At 36.4% G+C, this 24,889-nt stretch overlaps 1 protein-coding gene across 2 annotated transcripts; it reads left to right on the top strand.

Annotated features, from left to right (window-relative positions):
• The first annotated feature begins 1,508 nt into the window (after positions 1-1,508).
• LOC111398611 lies at positions 1,509-20,090 on the top strand. Of its 2 annotated transcripts, none has more exons than XM_023025605.1 (8): positions 1,509-1,660; positions 1,751-1,819; positions 3,317-3,346; positions 14,772-14,804; positions 14,976-15,046; positions 15,303-15,384; positions 19,651-19,743; positions 19,837-20,090. In XM_023025605.1, the coding sequence occupies exons 1-8, from the start codon at positions 1,550-1,552 to the stop codon at positions 19,894-19,896; spliced, it is 549 nt and encodes a 182-aa protein (XP_022881373.1). In that variant the 5' UTR covers positions 1,509-1,549; the 3' UTR covers positions 19,897-20,090. The 2 variants fall into 2 exon arrangements, with proteins under 2 accessions (XP_022881373.1, XP_022881371.1); XM_023025603.1 differs by lacking the exons at positions 19,651-19,743; positions 19,837-20,090 and adding exons at positions 16,301-16,393; positions 16,487-16,742 and having other exon boundaries at positions 1,510-1,660.
• Positions 20,091-24,889: the final 4,799 nt, after the last annotated feature.

The raw sequence follows: 24,889 nt of genomic DNA, 5'->3' as shown, positions 1-24,889 counted from the left end.
TTTATTTAAATCTTAGTTAAAACCATTCTGGATTAGGTGGTATCGTTGTATTCTTTACTTATATTTCTTAGTTACTATATAAGAATTAATTTTGAGTGCTGACCTATGCTAGTAAGAGTTGTGGAGGAAGAATAGAGATTAAATATGAGTTAAGGTTCAAACTTTTGAATTATTGATCATGAATCAAGTAACTACAATGCACAAGAATCAAGAATGAATGAAAAGTTTATTATTATTATATTTATAATATTGTTTGTTAAATTTGTAGTTTGCAATTAGAATTTGGGATAATGTTTGCATTTTCGTTTGGAATATCGTGTATTTTTTTTCATTAACTCTCTTTTTATAAATTGCTTTATCTCAATTTGACGGATGGACCTATAAAAAATAATTTATTTTCGTGGTTGTTAATCGAACTGAACCAAGCCAAATCGAGATACGAACCGAACCGATTTACGTGGTTATGGTATGACAAAAAATTTGACGGTTCGGTGATGATTTTGGTCGAATCGAACCAAAACCGAACCGTTGTCATCCCTACCTAAAATTTAGCATCTTGAAAATTAGGGCTTGAATGAATGATTCTTTTTATGATCTTCAAATTTTTTGCCCCAATTTGTTTCCCATTATTTGTCCATGAAAATAAAAAATATAATCGTTATCCATTACATCAAGATACCATATTTGACTTTCTATTTCTTGTGTGGGCCTGTAATGACTATATTTTTCATTCTTAAGGGGTGTTTGAGCCACATTATTTTGATAATAATGCATTATTGAATAATGTATTGATGAGAAATGTGTGGTTAAAAAATAAGAATTTTTTTGAATTGCGTGTAATATTATTTTATTGAAAAATGTGTGGTTGAAATGATGTCAAATCACTATTTAAGAATGAATTTTTTAAAAATAATGTAGCTCAAACATGCACTTATTCTTATATTAATGTCAAACGAGACCATTCTTAACCTTTTCATTCTTTTTGAACTTTTTTCCATTCTGTTTTTTTCAATGTTTGTAATCCCAACTTTTTGCTGAATTGGCGATAAATTTTATTATTTTTAAATATATTATTGAAAAAAATTTATAATACAAAATAAAAGAAATTTTACTAAGCCTCTGTTCGGCAGCCATTTTTTAGGAAATTAGTAGAAAAATTCTGACCATTGAGATGCCAACCGGGATCCACGGTAGAGAGAAACAGTCAAAAAGTGCGGCTGAAATTTGAAATTAACGGTCAAAAATCTCATTTTTTTCCCTTGAAAATGCTCCCAAAGAGGGGCTAAATTTTTTTTTTTTTTTTTTTTTTTTTTGTGCTAATATGTATTTAATTATTTTAAATGAAATATATTTCTAATTTTTTAAAAAAATTATGGGACACCACTTTGCGAATTTTTCTTGTTTATATATGTTTTACTATTATTTTCTCTCTAAAAGAAGACCAATATAATTTCCCGCCTCTTTCTGTCCCTTTCTCAAATTGGTACTCTCTTTACTTATTCCCAATATTTTTTCAAACATTTCACCAGAAAAAGAGAAAAAAAATAAAATGGAAAAAGATAGTGAAATGAAGGCCTCAATTCCAGGATCTAGGCAATTGAATCTGAAGAAATCATTCAAGCGTGCATTGCATTCCTTATTAACTGCTTGTTCCAAAGAGGTTAGTTTTTTTTTAGTCAATTACAGTAATATCACTGTTTTTATTTCAATTGAATCAGTAACTGATTTTTCCTTTTTTGTTAATTCATAGGAATTTTGTAAAGCTTTTCCGAGTTTTACTGCAGCAGAACACGCACGCCTCCACCGTCTGTTCATTCAGGTTTGATATATCAATGCTTGCTTAAGTTTATTCCGAGTAGGGTTTTATTTTTTAATTTCTGTGTTATTATATATATAAAATTTAATTTTTGCCCCCCTTCAACCCCCCCCCCCCTCTCGAAGAGATTGTTTGGCTAAGCCTAAAAAATCTTGTCTCTCAACATTTTTGGGTAATTTGGATCACTGACCCTTTTCTTTTTTTAGTAAAATAAGTTATATTTGTGATAGTAAATTAGTACCTCTTAATAAGCAACTTCATTATTTTTAGCTTTTTATGGATAAACTGTTTATCTCATTTAAAGCTTATTTACTTAAGTAAAAAATTTTAAGCTTAGTCAAACATGTATAACTGGAAAAGGGTCTTACTGATATTGGAGGCTATTTTGGTTAGGCCTAGGCGTCGGATGGATCAGTTTGAATATTTCAATACCTTGAACCATCCATTACACTTTGGGTATCTCGTAAGTGGAACCATTCGGGTCCACATCATTATTGAAACCACTATCGGTTTCAGTTCGATTCTATCCATAACATTTTTCATAAAAAACGTGAGCTGACAATATATATCTTCCCGATATCTAGCAGATTTCGAAAAAATAAAATGTCACTTATACATATTTCAGCACTTTTTTAATTCACTGCAACTTTGCAACCGAATAGCATCCAACATTTATCCTAATAGCATCGAATTCTGTCCATGGCCCTCGGTATGTCACCTCAAGAGGATTTATGGGGCCGACAACACGTAAAGTACAGTGAGGAGTGATTACGAACGAGAGTAATATGATTCAATTGTTCAAATGAATGAATTTAATTGATTAGAGTACTTACTATTTGGGCCTTGCAAACTTGTTACTTGTTGGGCCTTGTCAATGGATTTGGGCGAATAATTGTAAAAAACAAAAATTTATAAAAAATAACAAATTTGATTTCAAGGTCGGGTTCCTACGGTTCTGGTTCAAGAACTTTGAACTGTCTGAGATCCACGGTTCTCGGTTTTGGTCACTAATTAATATTATTATTATTATTTGGAACCGGACTGGAACTTCCGGTTCCATTGGGGAGGTTTGCTCCGATCAAAATGCCCACCCATAATTTGGTTCTTATAATCAAGTTATGACATCTGATGCTTAAAAATATTTCCTTTTGGCTGTAACTTGTGCTTCATTGTGGAAATGGATGTGGGAAAGCTATAATAAAGGAAAATAAAAAAAAAAATTATGTGAAAAATGAACTCCCTTGCTTTATTTTTTATTTTTTGCATGCAGAATGTGATTTTTTTTTCTTCTTTTAATTCTGTTAAACAACATTATAAATAAAAATATTTTTTTTAACCTTTTTTTTGCTGTTGAGAACACCGTAGGAGAATATGCCTTCCATGTATGATTTTTCCCTTGCTTCTGTTTTACCCTTGTTTTTTATGGGAACCTAACAGTAGGAAATGTCTTCCTCGGCACTTGGCATTTCCTCCTCACTGAACTTTAAGATTTAATTTCAGGTGATCAATTCTTTGCATGAAGATATAGAGGTATGCAATTTATAATGTGTATTGGCTTTCATTTGCACAAAATTATATCTCTGCACTATTTATGAATTGAAATAATTCAGTGGTTTTTCAATCGTTAAGATTATCATCTTACTGCTATTTCCTGATCTATTATTACTAACTTTTAACCAACAAAACCAGTGTTCGCCATTCTAGGCGGTTCTGATGTTCTTCACCTGCTTTTCAACGACTGAGCGTGCCATTGAGTTAAGCTATCCCATTACCACGTGACTAGACTTTGACCATACTGTGCCATTGAAAGATTCAAGAATGAATACCATGAAAGAAACTTTGAGAAACAGGCCTTGAGGTTGACTTGATATGTAGCGTAGGCCGATTCCTTATAACTTACTAGTTACTATATCTCCTATAAGTTTGAAACTGTGGTGGTACATTCTGCTGGTCCATTGACATTAAGGTTATCTTTTCTGATCTACTTTACGACGAGTCAGAATGAGACCAATTAGTGGAATCGGAGTATTGTCATGTTTTATATATATAATATATTTAAAGTATATCAAAACAAATTTATCTTTCACATTTTATTTGTATTTTATCTGGATGGATATTGTCTAGTAGTAGACAATATTCCTCCATCTCATCATTATTCCACACTTCACATTTTGGGATGCCCCAAAATAAAATCATTTCAAAATATTGATTAATATTTCTGATTTTATCTCCATACAATTGTTTTGTCAAGTACTTAGCCATTACATTTAATTAGACTTTTCATTTAATGGTGTTTTCGTACATGAATGCTAGACTAAATTGAAGAAATGCAATCGGTGCATACTCCTTAAACGATAGTTCAATTTGAAATCCCTTAGTGTGGTAGAGGGAGTATATTATTTTCCTAAACACTTCATACTAAATTCTGTTCTGGTTTTTATTGTTGTGAAAATGTGCTATGAATTCTATGATAAGAGAAGTGGATTCAAATTAGTTATCACTTGTTCCCATTTGATCATTCAAGTCAAGCGATCAGAAATTAATTGCTGAGAGCAGTTTGTTATTAAGCGAAAGATCATTCAAATCTTGTTTTTAGTCCAACTAGTTCCACGATTTGGGCGGTCGACCTAGAGTACTTAGTTTCTCTTCGTTCAAATCACTGTTATTTTTGGTGTTGTGTCTTGTGAATGTGTTAGGATACCAACGGGAAAGAACAAGTTAAATTGTGGAATAAGTTATTATTTGATTAAAAGCGGGTGATTACAGAAACTGGAATGAACATAAAGCTTGAAGAAGGCTATAAACAAGAAGAAACCACTCTACTACTCACTCAAATATTTGCCTCCTATCTATTCTTTCCTACCCTTATTTATAACATTTCTTTCTAACAGAATTTCCCTCCTCTCTCGTGCTCTCTAACCGAATGCTGTTACACATCCCTTCTAGTGACTTCTCCATTCTTCTGGTTTCTTCTAGCATAAATGAAACGGATTGGAGGCTTAACATTACCCCCGTTTTCCAAAATCACATTGTCCTCAAGGTGAAAATTGGGAAACTGCTGCTGGAACAAACTAGCTAATTCCCAGGATGCCTCTTCTTTAGGTAGCCCCTTCCATTGAATTAGCACTTCTGTTTCTGGTTGCTGCTCAATTCCTACCTTGCGCACCCCAAGCACTTGTTTTGGCTCAACCATCCACTCCATACTAGTGTCCAGATGCATGGGAAGTGGTTGGCTAAACTCCAAATTTCCTAGAGCCTTTTTTAGTTGAGACACACGAAAAACCGGGTGAATTGTAGTTGTTGGTGGCAACTCCAGCTGATAGGCTACTGTACCCACCCTCTTTATAATTTTATATGGGCCAAAATACTTGGGACCCAGTTTCTCATTGGGTTTTTTCGCTAGAGACCGTAGGCGGTATGGTCTTAGCTTTACATAGACAAAATCCCTTTCCATGAACTCAGTGTCTCTCCTATGCTGATCCGTTGATAACTTCATTCGGGCCTGAGCTTGGAGCAGATTATGTTTCAGTTCATCCAAAATCTGATCCCTGTCCTGCAGTTGTTGTTCTACGGCTGAAACAACTGTGTTCTGGACACCATATCGAATGAGTGGAGGAGGGTCTCTCCCATAAATTGCTCGAAAAGGAGTGATTTTTGTGGAAGCATGGAAGGTAGTAATATACCAATATTCGGCCCATGGTAGCCAAATAGTCCAGTTTCGAGGCTTATCAAATGTGAAACACCGCAAATAAGCTTCCACGCATTTGTTAACAATTTCTATCTGGCCGTCTGTTTGTGGGTGATACGCCATGCTTCGACGGAGACTAGTGCCTTGTAGCTTGAACAATCCCGTCCAAAATTGATTTAAGAAGACCTTGTCCCGATCTGATACAATGGATCTCGGGATACCATGAAGTTTTCCCACTTCTTTGACAAATATGGCTGCAACCATCGGTGCTGTGAACGGGTGTTTGAGGGGGAGAAAATGAGCATACTTGCTTAGGCGATCCACCACCAATATGGAGTCAAATCCCCCTGACTTTGGTAGTCCCTCTATGAAATCCATGGAAGTATCTTCCCAAACCAGACACAGAATAGGCAGGGGTTGTAGGAGGCCTGCGGGCGATAAAGCTGAATTTTTGTTCTGCTGGCATATGATAAGCATCTAACTCTAGAAGAACCCAGAAGACTCAAGAATGAGGGACAGCAACAGAATTCTGTTACAAGGGCAAGTGGGAGGGGAATTAGTTAGGAAATTACTATAAATAAAGGTAGAAGGGAGGGTAGAAGATAGGCAATATTTGAAGGTAGTAGAGTGGTTCTCGGTTACAGCCTTCTATAGGCTTTTATCATCTAATTTCTGTAATTTTCTTATTATTCAATCAAAGGTTATTATCTCATTAGCTTATTCATCTGATTTCCAGTTGGTATCCTATCAATTGGTATCAGAGCGGTCGATTCTTAGACTAAGGGAAACTATTTTTAGCGGCAGAGAATCAAAAGAGTTTTGAGCTTGAGTCGGAGAAGATGGTGATGCAATAGAAAGGAGGTCGATTCAGGGTTGGATCATGTGCATACTCAACACACAGATATTCTATGAGGATAATTTAGATTCGTGGCTGTTTGAGGCAGAGCAATGCATAAACATGAATCGAAACTTATCGGAGAGGGAGAAGGTTGAAGTCGCAGTCGCTTGCTTCCTTGGAGAGGCTTGGGCATGGTTTCAAGAGATAGACTATTGCTGTCCGATACAAACCTGGGAAGAATTGAAGAAGTTGACATTAGCTTGATTCCATGAGGAGCATATCTTCATTGTTGAAGAAATTCCAGAAGGTAAGTCGGGAAGGGTGGTGAACTGGACGACAGCACTCTGGGAGACAAAGAATGAACAGCCACCGTCGTCGGAGGAAGAAGAGAAGTATGAGTTTCCACTGGCGCTAGAAGGAGAGAAGACTAGTGTGACGGAGGAACCACTACAGTCGGAATTCATAAGTACTCATCCTGCAGTCGAACTTGGGAAGTGGCAAGAGAGAGAATGGAAGAAAAAGGGGCCAAAGGACGTCCCTTTAGAATTTACAATGAATTTAGTAGTCACGCTGGCTGTGGAGGAAGGAAATAGAGAAGTGAAAGAAGGACTGGGCGAATAATGGCGACCAAAGTACCGAAATCGACAATTAGAGAGCCCTGCACTTGAAGAGGAGTACCACCAGCAGTCGGAGGCATGGGTAATCCCCCTGGCGAACATTTTAGCCGTTGTAATGGAAGAGCAACTAGTTAAGCTGACTCCAGAGAAGATGACAGAAGAAAAATGGGTGAAGATAGTGGGTTTGGATTATATTAGAGAGATGGCCCAACAAGGAAATTGCAAAATTTCATTTAATCAAACCCAAGGCGTAATGGGCCTAAATGGAGTAAGGATGAATGGCCCAACTACTATTTACACCCATAAAAACCAACTAATTTCTCCAGATTCGAGCAATAATCTACTGCAACTAGGAAACCTACTTTACCATCGGTGGAAAGAGAAAAATCCACACGAGCATCATAATAAAAATAAGGGGCTGCAGGGTCCAGTATTTCCATGGATCTTTTCTTATTACAGCTCATATAAATTGGGTCTTTATAATCCTACTTATGGAGATCTCTCACAGCCTATTGGATACTCCAGTTTTGATGATCTAATCATCCCAAAATTCCATTGGATCTATCAGAGCAGGTCCGATTTGATGGCCGAGAAGAAGATAGGAAGCCGAGTGAATGCAATGGAAAAGAAGATGAAGAAATTGAAAACAAAAATTCAGTGCTTATCTGGATTGGAAGGGTCCGTGGAATGTTTAACCTAGATCATGGCCAGGATGTTGCAACCAATGGAGGCTACCTAGAAGGCTATAGAAACATTGATTCATCCTAAGCAGCCATGAGTGGAAATCTTGAAAGTGTGGGACTGGAACATGAAGATACTACCAAAGAAGAAGAGATGTTGGAAGCCCTAGCTTCTCCTTCATTGAAGTTTTTGAACCAGGAAATCCACTGCAAAACAAGCTGGACAAGATAAAGGCATCAACGAATAGACGGGAGGAGAAATATGTCAATGGGCTAGCAAATAGGGTTGATGTTCATATTGTAAAATCTGTGGGCTTGATTTTGGAGAGGGCCCAATAAGTACAAATCAACTTAATATTGAAAGCCCAAGGAAAACTAGGCCCAATCTGTAATACAAGTCCATTTCCTTTGTGCAACGTGAATACATCTCTCTCCCCAATTCACATGATAGCGGCTCCCTCTTCAACCCCTACATCGGTACCCGACCCATCTTTGAATCAAAATTCGGGCATTCAATGGATAGGGACTACTGGCTATGGAGTTTCGTTGGATACCATACTCATGATAGATACTCGGTTGAATGCCAGTTGCGCCATTAAATGTGGTGGTTTAGATCACATTGTATATGAGATGGACGAGAAAAGCCTCTTGGTCCTACAACACATTACACAAGCAGTACAGACACATGGGCAGTTAGCAATGTTGGTCAGCATTCTGATAGCAACAGCCCATGCTATAAAGGCTCTTCTTTGTCCCAATTTCCTGCTATTGACTCTGAGTTGTTTCAAACTGCTCGAATTCCTGCTGGAACGTTGAGATACTATAGATTGGATCTTGAGAATGGTAATTTTACTGTAAAACTTAAGTTTGCAGAAATTGGAATTCTAGCTCCTATTAAGTGGATGGGTCTAGGATGGCGTGTTTTTCATATATATGCCAAGGGAAAATTGGATTTCATAGACTTTAACCTAATAAAAGAGACTGATGAAACCCCTTTGAGAGTTGTTGCTAATACGCAATGCCAGTGGCATCACATCAAGGAAAGAGTCAATTTGTTGCGAAGAGTGTCACTATATTAGTTGTGCAACGCTGTAATCTGGGGAAAGTGTATGGATGTTGCATCGAGGTAGATAAATCGTTGCTTGTTCATGAGCATCTCTAAAACAAGAGTCTTGATCGAGTATTAATTGGGAATAGAAGTTTAGCTCTTAACTGGCCAACACGCTTCGACATATGCTTGGGAGTAACAAGAGGTCTTATCTGCATTAACAATACCGACTTCGAATTGTACACAACGATATTAAACCTAGCAACATTCTGCTTGACTCTGGTCTGAACCCCAAAAAAATGATGACAATTGGCCCTAATTTCCACCTTGAGGACAAGGTGTCTTTGGAACCCCGGGGTATTGATAAGCATCTAACTCTAGAAGAACCCAGAAGACTCAAGAATGAGGGACAGCAACAGAATTCTGTTACAAGGGCAAGCGGGAGGGGAATTAGTTAGTAAATTGCTATAAATAAAGGTAGAAGGGAGGGTAGAAGATAGGAAATATTTGAAGGTAGTAGAGTGGTTCTCGGTTACAGCCTTCTATAGGCTTTTGTCATCTAATTTATGTAATTTTCTTATTATTCAATCAAAGGTTATTATCTCATTAGCTTATTCATCTGATTTCCAGTTGGTATCCTATCAGCATACTGGACATTCCTCCACAAACTTTCTGATATCTTTCTTCATTCCCCTCCAATATAAATCTGATGTCATCCGTTTGTATGTCCGGAGAAAATTGGAGTGACCACCCACCAGACTAAGTTTTGAATTAATGATGAAGTCTGAGAAATTACCAGCCTTCCTTTGTACAACAACCTCCCTTGCTCCAGTGAGAAACGTGGGTGGGAGTCGGGGTCTTTTTGCAACTCCTCCTTAATTTTGAGAGAAGAAGGTCGGAGGCTACCTGTTCCAATATTGTTTGGACGTCCACTACCGTCGGAGTAGTGATGGCCGAGAACTCTACCGAGGGGTGGATTCTGGACAACGCATCTGCGGCCTTATTTTCCGTGCCGGGACGATATTGTATCTCGAACTCATATCCCATCAACTTAGTAACCCATCGTTGAACCTCCCCGGGCACTACTCTTTATTCCAGCAAATACTTCAGGCTCCTTTGGTCCGTTTGTACTAGAAATCGTCGCCCCCATAGGTAATGTCACCATTTTTGAATTGCCAATACTATGACCATCAATTCCTTCTCATAAACTGACTTCTGTTGGGACTTGCTGGATAATACTTGACTAAAGAAAGCAATGGGCTGTTGGCTCTGCATCAACACTGCCCCCCGACCGTATCCAGATGCATCGGTTTCTACCACAAATGTTTTTGAGAAATCCGGAAGGGCTAGAACTGGGACTTTGGTCATGGCTATTTTTAATTGTTGGAAAGCCTTCTCAGCCTCTGGAGTCCACCCAAAGGAACGTCCCTACCTTTCGATGTTTTTGTGAAAAACGTCCCTACCTTTCGTTTTTTTGCGGATTACACCTTCACCTTTACCTTTTTTTGTGCAAAACGTCCTTCTATCAAGTTCTCGTTAAAATGTTCCATTAAATCAATAGGTAATTAGCACAAAAGGTCCCTACCTTTCAATATTATTGTGCAAAACGTCCCTACCTTTCGTTTTTTGGCATAATTAGCACAAAAGGTCCCTACCTTTCAATGTTATTGTAAAAAACATCCCTACCTTTTATTTTTTTAGCATTTTCACCCCTACCTTTCACCTTTCATTGCAAAAAAGGTCCTTCTCATCTATTTTTTCAATAAAACGACGATTTTACTCTCCTATTCAAATAAAACAAAAAGAAAAGATGAATTACCAACTGCAACCATAGTTCTTAAATTTTTAAAAAATTACAAAAAAATCATAAATTCTCAACCACCACCATTTTCACAACCTATCAAGCTGCCAACTATAAATCCACATAATACCACCTTTCGGCCACCATGCCCACCGAACTCCACCACCGTAAATGTGGTTGTTTTGGACAGATTGGTGATCAATACTATGGAGGAGGATATTGGGGAGAGTGAGGCGATGCTGGTGGTGGTGGAGTCTGATAGGTGTTGTGATCGAAAAGTGGTGCTATATGGATCTATAGGTGGTGGCTTGGTGGGGTTGTGAAAGTAGCGGTAGTGGAGAATTTAGGATTTATCTTTAATGTTTTGAAAGATTTAGAATTATGATTGCAATTAATTAATTATTTTTTTCTTTTCTTTTTGTTTTATTTCAATAGAATGGTAAAATCGTCATTTTATTGAAAAAATGGATGAAAAGGACCTTTTGCGCAATGAAAGGTGAAATGTAGGGGTAAAAATGCTANACCTTTTCTGCTAATTATGCTAAAAAATAAAAGGTAGGGACGTTTTGCACAATAACTTTGAAAGATAGGGACCTTTTGTGCTAGTTACCTTTTTTATTTAATGGAGCATTTTAACGGAGAGTTGACAGAAGGACGTTTTGCGCAAAAAAAGGTGAAGGTAAGGGTGTAATCCGCCAAAAAATGAAAGGTAGGGACGTTTTCCACAAAAACATCGAAAGGTAGGGATGTTTTATGCTAATTACCCCCACCCAAATGCATCCTTCTATAATTGCTGTGTGAGAGGCCAAGATATAGCTCCATAGCGGGCCACAAACCTTCGGTAATAGCTTGTCAATCCTAGGAAGCCCCGAAGTTCCTTAAGAGTTTTTGGTGTTGGCTAGTTTTGCTAGGGTCGGCTGCCACCCCTTTAGCCGTTACTCAATAGCCCAAATACTTTATCTGTGGTTGGGCGAAGAAGCACTTTTTAATGATGGCATACAACCGATGTGTTTGAAAGACCATCTTCAAGTGACGTTCATGCTCCTTCCCATCCTTATTGTATACCAGAATATCATCAAAAAACACCAAAACAAACTTCCTTAAATAGCCTCGGAATACCTGATTCATAAGTGACTGGAAAGTGGTCGGTGCATTTGTGAGCCCAAATGGCATTACCAAAAATTCATAATGCCCCTCATGTGTCCGGAATGCCATTTTATGTATGTCTTCTTCTCGCACCAGAATTTGATGGTACCTCGATTTGAGGTCCAATTTAGAAAAAACTGTTCCTCCATGCAGCTCGTCCAGTAATTCACCAATTACAGGAATTGAAAATTTGTCGGGAATGGTGACTTTGTTGAGGGCACGATAATCCATGCAAAAGCGTCAACTGCCATCCTTTTTCTTGACAAGCAAAATGGGGCTAGAGAATGGAGATATGCTAGGCTGAATAATCCCGACTGCAAGCATTTCCCGGACCATCCTCTCTATCTCATTATTTTGAATGTGCGGGTAGCGGAAGGGCCGGACGTTGACTGGCTCAGTTCCCTCTTTAAGTCTAATGGTATGGTCTGTTTCTCGACGGGGGGTAATCCTGGCGGTTCCTGAAATATGTATTGAAATTGTTGTATCAGCTGTTTGATATTTTCTGCTAACACTTCTTCCTTTCGAGTTTCGTTCCCCAAGCCCGAGATGCTTTCCACCCATATCCCCTGACCTTCTTCTTGCAAAGGCTTTACCATGACCTTAAGTGATATTCCTGTTTTATTTGGCCTTGGTTTCCCCTTCAGCACTATCATTGATTTCCCCATCCAAAATTTCATGGTCAGGCACTTCCAATAAACCTCCATTGAGCCCAAACTCCCAAGCCATTGCATTCCCAACACTACATCGGTTCCACCCAACTCCAGAGGTAGAAAATTTTCTACTACGGTCAAGCCCTACATCTCCAACACGACCTCTTTGCAAATTCCCTTGCCCTTGACAATTCACCAGACCTCATAATGACCCCATAATTAGTAGTAGTCGTGATTGACAATTCCAATTCGTGGACCAGACCCAGAGAGATAAAATTGTGCGTTGCACCACAATCAACCAGAATAGTCACTTCCTTTTGCTTTACCGCACCCTTGAGCTTCATAGTTCCTGGAGTTGATAACCCCACCACCGAATTCAAAGAGAGTTCGACCAACTCAGCAACCTCTACTTTTTCTTCCTCCACCGGCGACTCAATTTCCCCTCCTAACTCATCTCCTTCCTGTAGCAACAAAATCCTAAGCTCTTTCCTCTTACATTGGTGACTTGCAGTGTACCTTTCATCGCACCGGAAACACAACCCTTTTTCTTGCCTGAGCTGCCATTCGGCGTCGGTCATACGCTTGACCGGCGGGTCCTTGGTTGGCGCTATCAATTTCTCTCCCACCGTCACAGATCGTGTTGGAAATGGACTGGGTTTCCTCCCTTCCCAGTGATTTGGAGCTGCCAGTGTTTTGTTTGTCTTTTGGGCCGGACTCTCCCTTGCTGTTTTCATTAAGTTATTTCGGTCTTTTATGCGTTGGGCCATATCCATAATTTGGCCCAACTCTTTTGGGCCCAACACCCTAACCTCAGCTCTTACATCCGGCTTCAGCCCATTAACGAAGATCCCTTCCATTACTTCCTCTAAGATCCCCGTGACCGGTGTTGCCAGTGACTGAAAATTCCTTCTGAATTCGGCGACGGTCCCTTCTTGTTTGACCGCCAGAAATTTTTCACAAACGTTCCCTTCTTGGGTAAGCCTAAATCGCATCAGTAATTGCTGTCGGAATTGGTCCCAATTGTGAAATGGAGTCCTTGCCTCCGTCCATTGTAACCACGAAAGAGCTTCGCCATCTAAGCTAACTCCAATTGCGCCCAGTTTCTCCTTCTCGTTGAGACTATTGATTTCGAAGTATCTCTCAGCCCGGAAGGGTTTTCGCCGGCGAAGATGGGTATCTCCAGCTTCTTGATTCCCCTCCAGCTGTTTTCCTCCTTGGGCTGCTCTAATCTCACTTCTTCGCCACGTCTGATTTCTTGCCTGGTGGAATTGATTGGAGCGGAGTCCTCTGTGATGCTACCAGACCCTTCTCCTTTCGGATTCTTCCCTAACCCCGCTCTGGGGTTAACAAGTGTTGCGACAGTTTTGAGTTTCCTCCAAGGAGTGCAGAATCCTTACCATATTTTGGTTGAGATTTTCCACCGATTTCTCTAGGATTGGTAGTCCTTGCATGCCTCCCCTCACTTCTTCTAGTTCCTTTTCCACTGCCTCCATCCCGCTGTCCTTCTTTTGCGCCATTGGATCGAACGAGCTCTGATACCAATTTGTTAGGATACCAACTGGAAAGAACAAGTTAAATTGTGGAATAAGTGATTATTTGATTAAAAGCGGGTGATTACAGAAACTGGAATAAACATAAAGCATGAAGAAGGCTATAAACAAGAATAAACCACTCTACTACTCACTCAAATATTTGCCTCCTATCTATTCTTTCCTACCCTTATTTATAACATTTCTTCCTAACAGAATTTCTCTCCTCTCTCCTGCTCCCTAACCGAATGCTGTTACACATCCCTTCTAGTAACTTTTCAATTCTTCTAGTTTCTTCTAGCATAAATGAAACGGATTGGAGGCTTAATAGAATGCCATCAAGCCTAATTCACATAATCCTTCTCCTAGGGGATGCACTGCCACTGTCCCTCTAACATGCTCATAATAGGTATTTTATGATGTCCCATCCAATAATTTATTGACCTGATGGTCTCACCTATGCCACTTCATGCTTTTTATTAGATCCGGCATTAAATGTTTTCTATTTGTTGTTTGTCATCTTTGTCATGTGTGATCGTATTTTCACTTTTTTTCTCAACACCTTTGTTAATCTTTGTAGATGAAGCCTGGAAAGAAGTGCGGGCTTCTGCATTCAAGTGCATATGAACTTCTTAAATAAGTAAAACTATGATGCTAAAAAAGCCTTGGACTTGACATGCTCTCTATGAGTCAAGTTAAAATTTGTGACCGAGTGGCTAAATATTTCTTCCTTGTGGGTGATCAGGATTAGTTTCTTACATAAAAAGTCTTTTTCAACCCAATTTGGCAATGCTAGTTATCTCTTAAAGGTGTATTTCAATCATTTATGTCATACATCCAGATTTAGTCACGAGCTTCATCACATCTGAATATACCATACCCATTGGAAGGAAAAAAATATTAAAAGTATATAAAGAAATAAAATATTATCGTGATTCGTCTTTCTCAATTCTTGCAGGAAGAATTCGAGTCTATATGTCTTGCGACACAGGTATGATCTCTAAAATATCCTTTTATTCTGTTGAAATTGTATCCCTGAAATTCTAAAAGGTTTTATTTGCGAAATTGTGTTACCATAAAAGATGATTTTAGGTCTTTTAATTCTGCTGAACATTGTTGAATTTGGAAAGATCTTGGCTGTTGTATTTTTGTCTTTTTGCAGGCTGCAACAGTTCTTGACAGTGTAGAGGAACTCGTGGAAGAACATAGTCTGGACCCTCTTCTTTCTGAGAAGTAGGTGTCCTTATTTTTGTTAGCTATTTAGCAATTTATTATTAGCAGATTAGTTTCATTATTAGAATGAAAAGCAACTAGAAGCTGGGATGGACCTCTTGTAACTAAATTGACTTTTTAATCAATTCTGAATACTATTTGTTGAAGTGATTAAAAGTTATGATTTCTGCTGCCAAACTTTCTACCCTTCCAATTGGGCCAATTCTGTATTATGTAAATATATGATTTCCATGAAGTAATGACCACAAAATTACAGGAGTAATGTTGAAGCAACTGCACAAAATTTGTCCGAAGCAAAGAAAAACGAAATCCACTACCTTACGGGGATGTTGCAAAAGGTGAATTTAAACTTGTAATGTCAGCGTCTAAGTGAAAATGTTTAATTAGTCTTATATTTTATTGAGTCCTGCAAGTTGGAAGCAATGCAAATGCATTAGATTGTAATTTTATGCTATAATTTGCCTCTGTTTATACGTATTTATAGTCTACAGCAGTATCAATTATGGTAAAACATTAAATTCAAGTCCAGGTAGCAATGCATATCCTGTGTTTCTGTGTATACTACCTGGTGGCATCTTTTAACAAGAAAACTTGAACTTATATGGCCTAGTTACTATTTGTTTTACTCGGATTTTAACAATCAAATAATTATGCCACTGCTTATGGGCTAGCTGAGTTACCTGCTTAATCATTAGTTCATTGTTAGATTTAATGATAAACATAAGTGCAATGCTTCATGAAGAAAATGTTTCTGATAAGCTATTACAGTAGAATATATGCTACTGAAAAGGCTTGAGTATGAGAAAAATTGTTTCTTGCACCTGATCTCTCTATATTGAATACAAATGCCATAATAAGAGTAGGCTCGGGGTTACAGGTGAGCCAAACTTGATGATTTTATTGTCTCTTGTCATGGTGCAGAGATTTATAGTATGAATAAAGGGATCACAATCATATGGGAAATCTCAAAAGAATGGGTTTTTCTGGTTCTCCTAATTGGTTTTGAACTTAAAATGGCTAATTGTTTATCTGTGCGATTTTCAGAGAAGGTTCTTGGCACCTGTAATTTTGCATTTTGCACCTCCCAACTGCTTTAAATTGCTTCTACCTCTGTGAACTGCTTAACATCTGAGGCAGCCTTGTAATTTTGTAAAACTTAATCTGGCCTTTCATCTGCTTGTTAATTGCACAATTAATGAAAGGAGATCTCTTGGCTAATGATTCTTATCTCACTCAAATGTATCTTTTTACCAGGCAGAAGAACAGAAGCGTGATATCAGCGCTCGTCTCGAACTCCTAAAGAGAGAAAAGCACGACTTCTCTGGTGCTGAGAACCTTCTTGCTGAGGTAATTTATTACTGTGACTTTTTTGCTTTTATTCGTGAATATTATTTGAATAAATATCTTCTACTAAAAGTTTCTTATCGCTTAATTCTACAGTTAAGGACTGGGATATTGAACTATGAGAATGGCCGCAGCACAAGGATCACTAATACATAAGATACCATCAGCAGTCTCATGCATCAATATTTTGAGTGAATCTCAAACCAGCAACTAAGTAGTTTTGCTGTTGTATTCTGCTTGTAAGCTATATCTGTTATGTTTGAGAATTGATAACGGTATATAAAACCACTGTCACTTTCTTGAATTTCCTTGTTTGGCAACATGAAAATTCTTCCTAGCGTGTTAAATCCTACAATAAAGCTGGTTGTACAGGCCTTGGTGCCCCCCCCCCCCCCCCCCCCCCCCCGGCCGGGGGGGGGGGGGGGGGGGCGGGGGTGGCCCGCCCCATCAACTCGTCTAGGCGGGAGGGGTAAATTGTCATCTCTAAGTGCATTTGTTCAATAAAATACTACACTTCAAGTGCACGGGTCGCGTTCAAGTAATAAAGTGGGCTTTTGGAGTCCTAATTCCCAATAGGCGGGGGGCTGGCAAGACAGTTGTTATTGCTCAGCTTGAAGAATAGGGGTGTCAATTTGATTTGTCGCTCGGCCTCTAAAAGTTCAAGCTGGTTAGGTTCCACTGAACCTCGTTTTTTGGCAATGGCTCAAGCTCGAGCCAGCTTGGTGGCTCAGTCGACTTGTGTCATAGGCTAGTTGAGTCATAGAAAAGAATTTACATGGCATATTCAATTTTTCTATTTTGTTGTGAACAACAATATGTAATGTACTAAATTAGTATTCAATGCTGACTAAAACTAAGAATAGATAAAACATCGAAAGTAAAAGCCAAATATCTTGTAGTGCTTAAAATCGAGATATAATTTAGCAGAAACTCTTTATTATGTATTTTCATTCATTTATTGTTGCGTCATCAATCAATTGCAATTATTATTAGGCGTATGAAAGATACCACCTTATAACATCGACAAAATTGGAATTCAAAATTTCATATTCGCCATCGGTTTTAGCACAATGCTTGGTTACATCAGGCCGCTACAGTTGTTTTGCAACCGTTAAAAAAAGTTCAAATTTCAAATTAGTATAAATTGTACATAATTTATATTGTTAAATTTTTTTTTGAATTTCACGACTTTATAAATAAATAAATAAATAATCAAGCCCGCTTGACTCGGGCCAAAGAAGCTCGATCCATTTTTTACCCGAGCCATGATCTTCGATTTGACTTGTTTACATCCCTAAACTCGAATATTGAGAAGGTATATGATGTTTTGAAGTTATCCTATTTTAAGAATTTTGTTTTTACTTTATACTGGCATTTGGTGCCAGATTAAAGATATTTTCTTCCCTTTTAGATTTTGTCCATTTTCATTCCTTCATGGTATGGTCAGCCTCCTAAGTATTATGAGAGAACTTCACTACATGTTTCTTATGCCGAATTAGACATGAAGAAAAGCGAAAAGTAAAAAATGCCACTTCGATCCTATTCCATTCAGCGTAGAACATGCAATACTATAGGCGTTCACCTGGCCAATAAACACATGCCCTTGCGGAACTAAGGTCCCCTACAGATGGTCCAAATCACAGCTAGTCTGGACCAGGCTACTTGGGACATGACAAATGACAACCCGAAACATTTTGACACGTTTAATCGATATATAGATATATGATAACTAGGGCTAGCGCTTCGCTACATAAGCCCATGGGCCAGCATTATCCATGTTTAACACTAATCTAGGTAGCAACACTTGTAGCATTAAATTACATGTCCAATTAAATATAATGATTTATAACCTAGGTAATATAAATTATAAAATGTTGACATCTAAATTGGTGTTTAACACCACTAGTGCTAGGTAGCATTATTCGAAAAATTTAGCACTTTGTGCTGGTAATTGTTTGTTCCAAGAACTTTGCACTATCTCATTGTCTGGTGATGTGTTTCTATGTAAACTAGATACGTATACGCTGTCTTATAATTTGCTATATTTTAGAGGATTAGTTTTTCATGTTTGTAGCCTTCTTAAGGGAGTATTCATTTGGATGCCAGCATTTAACCTGCCCTTTTGTCCATTTATTAATATTAAGATAAACTTAGATGATTGATTTTGACTTATTGTACAAAGTCCTTGGAATATCTTGTTGCCAGCTCTTATTAAAGTTATATACTACTTATTTGAAGTATTAGTAAAATAGTATTAAGCTGGCAATTGCTAAATTCTGACATTGAAAGCATTGTTGAATTGTGATATTATGTAGAGTCAACTCATTTTGATATCTAATTTGTTTGAAGGACATATACAATTGCTCAGTGAAACTGTAATGTCAGCATCTGAGTGAAAATGTTTATCTAGTCTATATTTTATTGAATCCTGAAAGTCGGAAGCAATGCAAATGCATTAGATTGTAATTTTATGCTATAATTTGCTTCTGTTTATACATATTTATAGTCTACAGCAGTAACAATTATGGTAAAACATTAAATTCGAAGTCCAGGTAGACATGCATATCCTGTGTTTCTGTGTATACTACCCGGTGGCATCTTTTAGCAAGAAAACTTGAACTTATACGGCCTAGTTACAACTTTTTTTACGAATAATTATGCCACTGCTTATGGGCTAGCTGAGTTACCTACTTAATCAATAGATCATTGTTAGATTTAATGATAAAGTGCAATGCTTCATGAAGAAAATGTTTCTGATAAGCTATTACAGTAGAATATATGCTACTGAAAATGCTTGAGAATGGGAAAAATGTTTCTTGCACCTGATCTCTCTATATTGAATACAAATGCCATAATAAGAATAGGCTCGTTGTTACAGGTGAGCCAAACTTGATGATTTTGTTATCTCTTGTCATGGTGCAGAAATTTGTTGGATGATTAAAAGGATCACATTCACATGGGAAATCTCAAAAGAATGGGTTTTTCGGGTTCTCCTAATTGGTTTTGAACTTAAAATGGCTAATTGTTTATCTATGCGATTTTCAGGGAAGGTTCTTGGCACCTGTAATTTTGCATTTTGTGCCTCCCAACTGCTTTAAATTGCTTCTACCTCTGTGAACTGCTTAACACCTGAGGCAGCCTTGTAATTTTGTAAAACTTAATCTGGCTTAATCTGGCCTTTCATCTGCTTGTTAATTGCACAATTAATTAAAGGAGAACTCTTGGCTAATGACTTTCTCTCTCAAATGCCTTTTGACGAGGCAGAAGAACAGAAGCGTGATATCAGTGCTCGTCTTGAACTCCTAAAGAGAGAAAAGCACGACTTCTCTGGTGCTGAGAACCTTCTTGCTGAGGTAATTTGTTCCTGTGACTTTTTTGCTAGTATTCGTGAATATTATTTGAATAAATATCTTCTACTAAAAGTTTCTTATCACTTAATTCTACAGTTAAGGACTGGGATATTGAACTATGAGAATGGCCGCAGCACGAGGATCACTAATACATAAAATACCATCAGCAGTCTCATGCATCAAACTTTGAGTGAATCTCAAACCAGCAACTAAGTAGTTTTGCTGTTGTTATATCCTGCTTGTAAGCTATATCTGTTAGGTTTGAGAATTGACAACAGCTAATAAAACCACCGTCACTTTCTTGAATTTCCTTGTTTGGCAAAATGAAAAATCTTCATTGCGTGTTAAATTCTACAATAAAGTTGGTTGTACAGGCCTTGGTGCCCCCGCCCACCACCCCAAAATAGGTGGGGGCCTACAGGACAGTTGTTATTGCTCAGCTTGAAGAATAGCTCGAATAGGGGTATCAATTTGGTTTGTTGCTCAGCCTCTAAATGTTCGAGCTGGTTAGGTTCCACTGAGCCACATTTTTTGGCAATGGCTCGAGCTCGAGACAGCTCGGTGGCTCAGTCGGCCTGTGTCATAGGCTAGTTGAGTCATATAAAAGAATTTACATGACATATTCAATTTTTCTTTTTTGTTGTGAACAACAATGTGTAATGTACTAAATTAGTATTCAATACTGACTAGAACTAAGAATAGAGAAAACATTGAAAGTAAAAGCCAAATATCTTGTAGTGCTTAAAATTGAGATATAATTTATCAGAAACTCTTTATTATGTATTTCCATTCATTTATTGTTGCTTCACCAATCAATTGCAATTATTATTAGGCATATGAAAGATACCACATTTATAACATCTACAAAATTGGAATTCAAAATTTCATAGTCGCCATTGGTTTTAACACAACGCTAAGTTATATCAGGCCGCTACAGTTGCGGTGTAGCCATTAAAAAAAAGTTCAATTTTCGAATTAGTATAAATTGCACATAATTTATAGTTAAATTTTTTTTTGAATTTCATGACTTTGAAAATTAATAAATAAATAATCAAGCTTGCTTGACTCGGGCCAAAAAAGCTCAATCCATTTTTTACCCGAGCTGTGACCTTCGGCTTGAGTCGTTTACATCCCAAAACTCGAATATTGAGAAGGTATATAATGTTTTGAAGTTCTCCTATTTTAAGAATTTTGTTTTTACTTTATACTGGCATTTGGTGCTAGACTAAAGATACTTTCTTCCTCTTTAGATTTTTGTCCATTTTCATTCCTTCATGGTATGATCAGCCTACTAAGTATTATGAGAGAACTTCACTACATGTTTCTTATGCCGAATTAGACATGAAGAAAAGAGACAAGTAAAAAATGCCACTTCGATCCTATTCCATTCAGTGTAGAACATGCAATACTATAGGTGTTCACCAGACCAATAAACACAGGCCCTTGGGGAACTGAGGTCCCCTATAGATGGTCCAAATCACAGCTAGTTTGGACCAGGCTACTTGGGACTTGACAAATGACAACCCGAAACATTTTGAAACGTTTAATCGAGATATAGAGATATGATAACTAGGGCTAGTGCTTCGCTACCTAAGCCCATAGGCCAGCATTATCCATGTTTTAAAATCAATCTAGGTAGCAACACTTGTAGCATTAAATTACATGTTCAGTTATATTTAATGATTTATGACCCAGGTAATATAAATTATAAAATATTGACACCTAAATTGGTGTTTAACACCACTTGTGTTACATAGCATTATTCGAAAAATTTAGCACTTTGTGCTGGTAATTGGTTGTTCTGAGAACATTGCACTGTCTCATTGTTTGGTGACGTGTTTATACGTACACTAGATATGTATATGCTGTCTTATAATTTGCTATATTTTAGAGGATTAGTTTTTCATGTTTGTAGCCTTCTTAAGGGAGTATTCATTTGGATGCCAGCATTTATCCTGCCCTTTTGACCATTTATTAAGAGAAACTTATATGATTGATTTTGACTTATTGTACAAAGTCCTTGGAATATCTTGTTGCCAGCTCTTATTAAAGTTATATATACTACTGATTTGAAGTATTAGTAAAATAGTATTAAGTTGGCAATTGATAAATTCTGACATAGAAATCCTTGTTTAATTGTGATAGTATGTAAAGTCAACTCATTTTGATAGCTAATTGTTTTGAAGGACATATATAATTGCTCATCTTCCAACTAGTTTTCATATTATAATTAGTTAGTTCAAAAGGCTAAACCTAAAGTGTTAATGGATCGAGTCGAGCTGGTTTGGCCTCAGACACCCAAGCTCTATTCTACTCTATAGACAGGTCAGTTGAGCTCATGTCCAAATACTAGGCTCAACTCGATCCTTTTGCTTGTGGTTTCATGGGGCAAGTTGCCACAAGATGATTCCTTTCTCATTTTTCAAAGAAAGTAATAAAATAAATTAAAAAGGAGCACTTTTTAAAAAAGAAATAGTAAAATAAGCCTTAAAATGAGCAAAAACGAGCTGATCCACGAGCATGTACAGGAAAAAAAGTGAGCTCAGCTCGACTTATGATAATCTCAAAACGAGCCCGTAAGTTGTAGGGCGGCTCAAAATGAGTAGAATTTTTAAACTCCTTTCAATACTTTGCTACATTCTGAATTGTTAATAGATATATAAATTACACGAGGGAAATGTCTAATAATTGCTTCATCCTTTTAGTTATATTGAGATCTCGAATGATTATATATTTAGGTCTAAGCAATATATGTAGAAAACACTAAAATCGTCATTTTTTTTTAATTTTCCTCAATTCAATTGAAATAAATTAAGCTTGTTAATAAACAATGAGATCCATAGAGAAATTCTTTGATACAAAAATGAGGAAACTTGGTTCTTCTGAATGCTCCGAGTCATTTTTCACGTCGAATCAATTGATCTGCACCCTAATGCTTCTGTATTGAGATATTATGGCCTCATTCGACAATGATTTTGAAAAGTCAAAAGTTGCTTTTGTCATTTAAAAATTGCTTTTAAATATATTTTAATATTTTCTTAAAAGTGTGTTATCTGATTAGATAAAGTTTTATAAAAAGCAGAGGTCTCGTCAAATTAGCCTTATTAGTTTTATAAAGATTTTGATGATGAAAGCAATGAAATCATTAGCTGTAATGAATATAATTTATTTTCCATTGACATTAATTAATTAGTTGAAAAAACGTAATTTTATTAAAGTAATAATGGCAACATTTGGACACTTGTAAAGCTTGCTTGATTTTGTTGGAATCTTAATGATGACTTTTTGTGATTAATAAAAACAGCTACTCACATTTCCCTTTTAGATAAAAAAAAAAAAATATTTAAACACGGGTTTGATCCTCAAAGTATCGATACTTTGTTTATACTTAACACCATACTTAGGTGGCATATTACAATAGGCGGTGTAATTACTTTTAAAACCAATTATTATCTTTCATCGCCTATTGTAGTGTGTCACGTCACTCGATACTTAACATAAATTAAGTATCGGTGCTTAGGAGATATATTTGAATGAGACCGTTTCCTGAAATATACAATTATAATAGTTTGAATTTTGAACTTTGAAGAAAGGGTGGGCGGAGGGCTGAATATACTAATCGATGGACTGGGTAGGTTTGATTATATTATTATATTATTCTTCGATCATGGACTGATATGAAAGTGTGGGAATCTTTGTACACTTTTTCATCATTAATTATAGTAAAAGATTAGTTGCCGTAGGCAGGTAGAGTTTTAGAGTTAAATATATCTAGGGTTGTCAATTTTTAGTGTAGATAGAAGCCGTTTGTTGACTAGTGAAATCATCCTCAATGTCGTTGAGGCTCCTCTGTTCAATTGGTACATCTAAATCATTCATCTTCAATTTGGTGCAATCAAGTTATATAAATTCGACTGTTCTATTAAAGGCCCCGAAAATTTAATTAACGTTATGTGCTGACTTGAAAACTAAAGAGTAATTAGCACAAAACGTTCTTACTTTTCAACGTTATTGTGCAAAACGTCCACACCTTTTATTTTTTAACATTTTCATCCATATTTTCACATTTCTTTGTGGAAAATGTCATTTTTTAAATAAAAAATGTAAAATGACAAATATAACTTCCTATTTAAATAAAAAGAAAAGAAAAGAAAAGAAAAATTAAAAAATAATTTACAATTATACTCCCAAACTTTTTCAAAAACTGCAAATGAGTCCAAATAAATTACTCATAGGATAATTAGCACAAAATGTCATTGCATTTCCATATTATTGTACAAAAAGTCTTTATCTTCCATTTTTTTGGGCATTCTCACTATATTTTTCAATTAAAAGCCGTAAAATAACATATATACACTCCTATTTGAATAAAAAAATAAAGAACAAATTACAATTATACTCCTAAAATTTTCAAAAAAAGGTACATATAAATTCCAAATAATTTTTTTTAAAAAAAAAAGTGATATCTATTTCTTTTTTAATTATCTATTTGAAATTCATTTGTATTTTTTGGAAAAATTGGGAGTATAGTTATAATTTGTTCTTTATTTTTATTTTTTATTTTTGTTTTATTTAAATATGAGGGCATATTCATCATTTTACATCTTTTCTTTGATAAAATGGATGAATATGATAATTTTCTCAATGAAATGTCAAATAAGGATGAAAATGTCAAAAAAATAAAAAGTAGAAACGTTTGGTATAATAATATTAAAATATATGGACGATTTATGCTAATTACTCCTTTAATAATTTATTTGAACTCATTTGCAATTTTTTAAAAAGTTTGGGAGTATAATCGTAAGTTTTTTTTAAAAATTTTTCTTTCCTTTTCCTTTTGTTTTATTTAAATAGAATGGTATATTTGTCATTTTACATTTTTTTTATTGAGAAAATAATATTTTCGGCAATGAAAGGTGAAAATGTCAAAAAATGAAAAATATGGACGTTTTGTACAATAACATTGAAAGATAAGGACATTTTGTGCTAATTACCCAAAACTAAAGTATTACTATCAAATATGTCTATGTCATCAACAATGCACATAATCCATCCTGGAATATATTCTCAAAACAATAATATAAACTTAAAACATGTTTTTATATTTCAACTATTTATTATTTTTATCATCGAGATCAACATATTTCAT

Source organism: Olea europaea, chromosome 8, assembly GCF_002742605.1.
Source record: "Olea europaea var. sylvestris chromosome 8, O_europaea_v1, whole genome shotgun sequence".
NCBI classification, from domain to species: domain Eukaryota; kingdom Viridiplantae; phylum Streptophyta; class Magnoliopsida; order Lamiales; family Oleaceae; genus Olea; species Olea europaea.
The sequence above is the reverse complement of the archived record's forward strand: the minus strand, read 5'-3'. Positions and strand labels throughout refer to the sequence as shown.

Coding starts and splice junctions, on each gene's coding strand:
- LOC111398611 (XM_023025605.1), top strand. CDS start 1,550: ATGGAAAAAGATAGTGAAATGAAGGCCTCAATTCCAGGATCTAGGCAA. Junction 3,347..14,771: donor CTTTGCATGAAGATATAGAG/GTATGCAATTTA, acceptor CAATTCTTGCAG/GAAGAATTCGAGTCTATATG. Junction 14,805..14,975: donor CTATATGTCTTGCGACACAG/GTATGATCTCTA, acceptor GTCTTTTTGCAG/GCTGCAACAGTTCTTGACAG.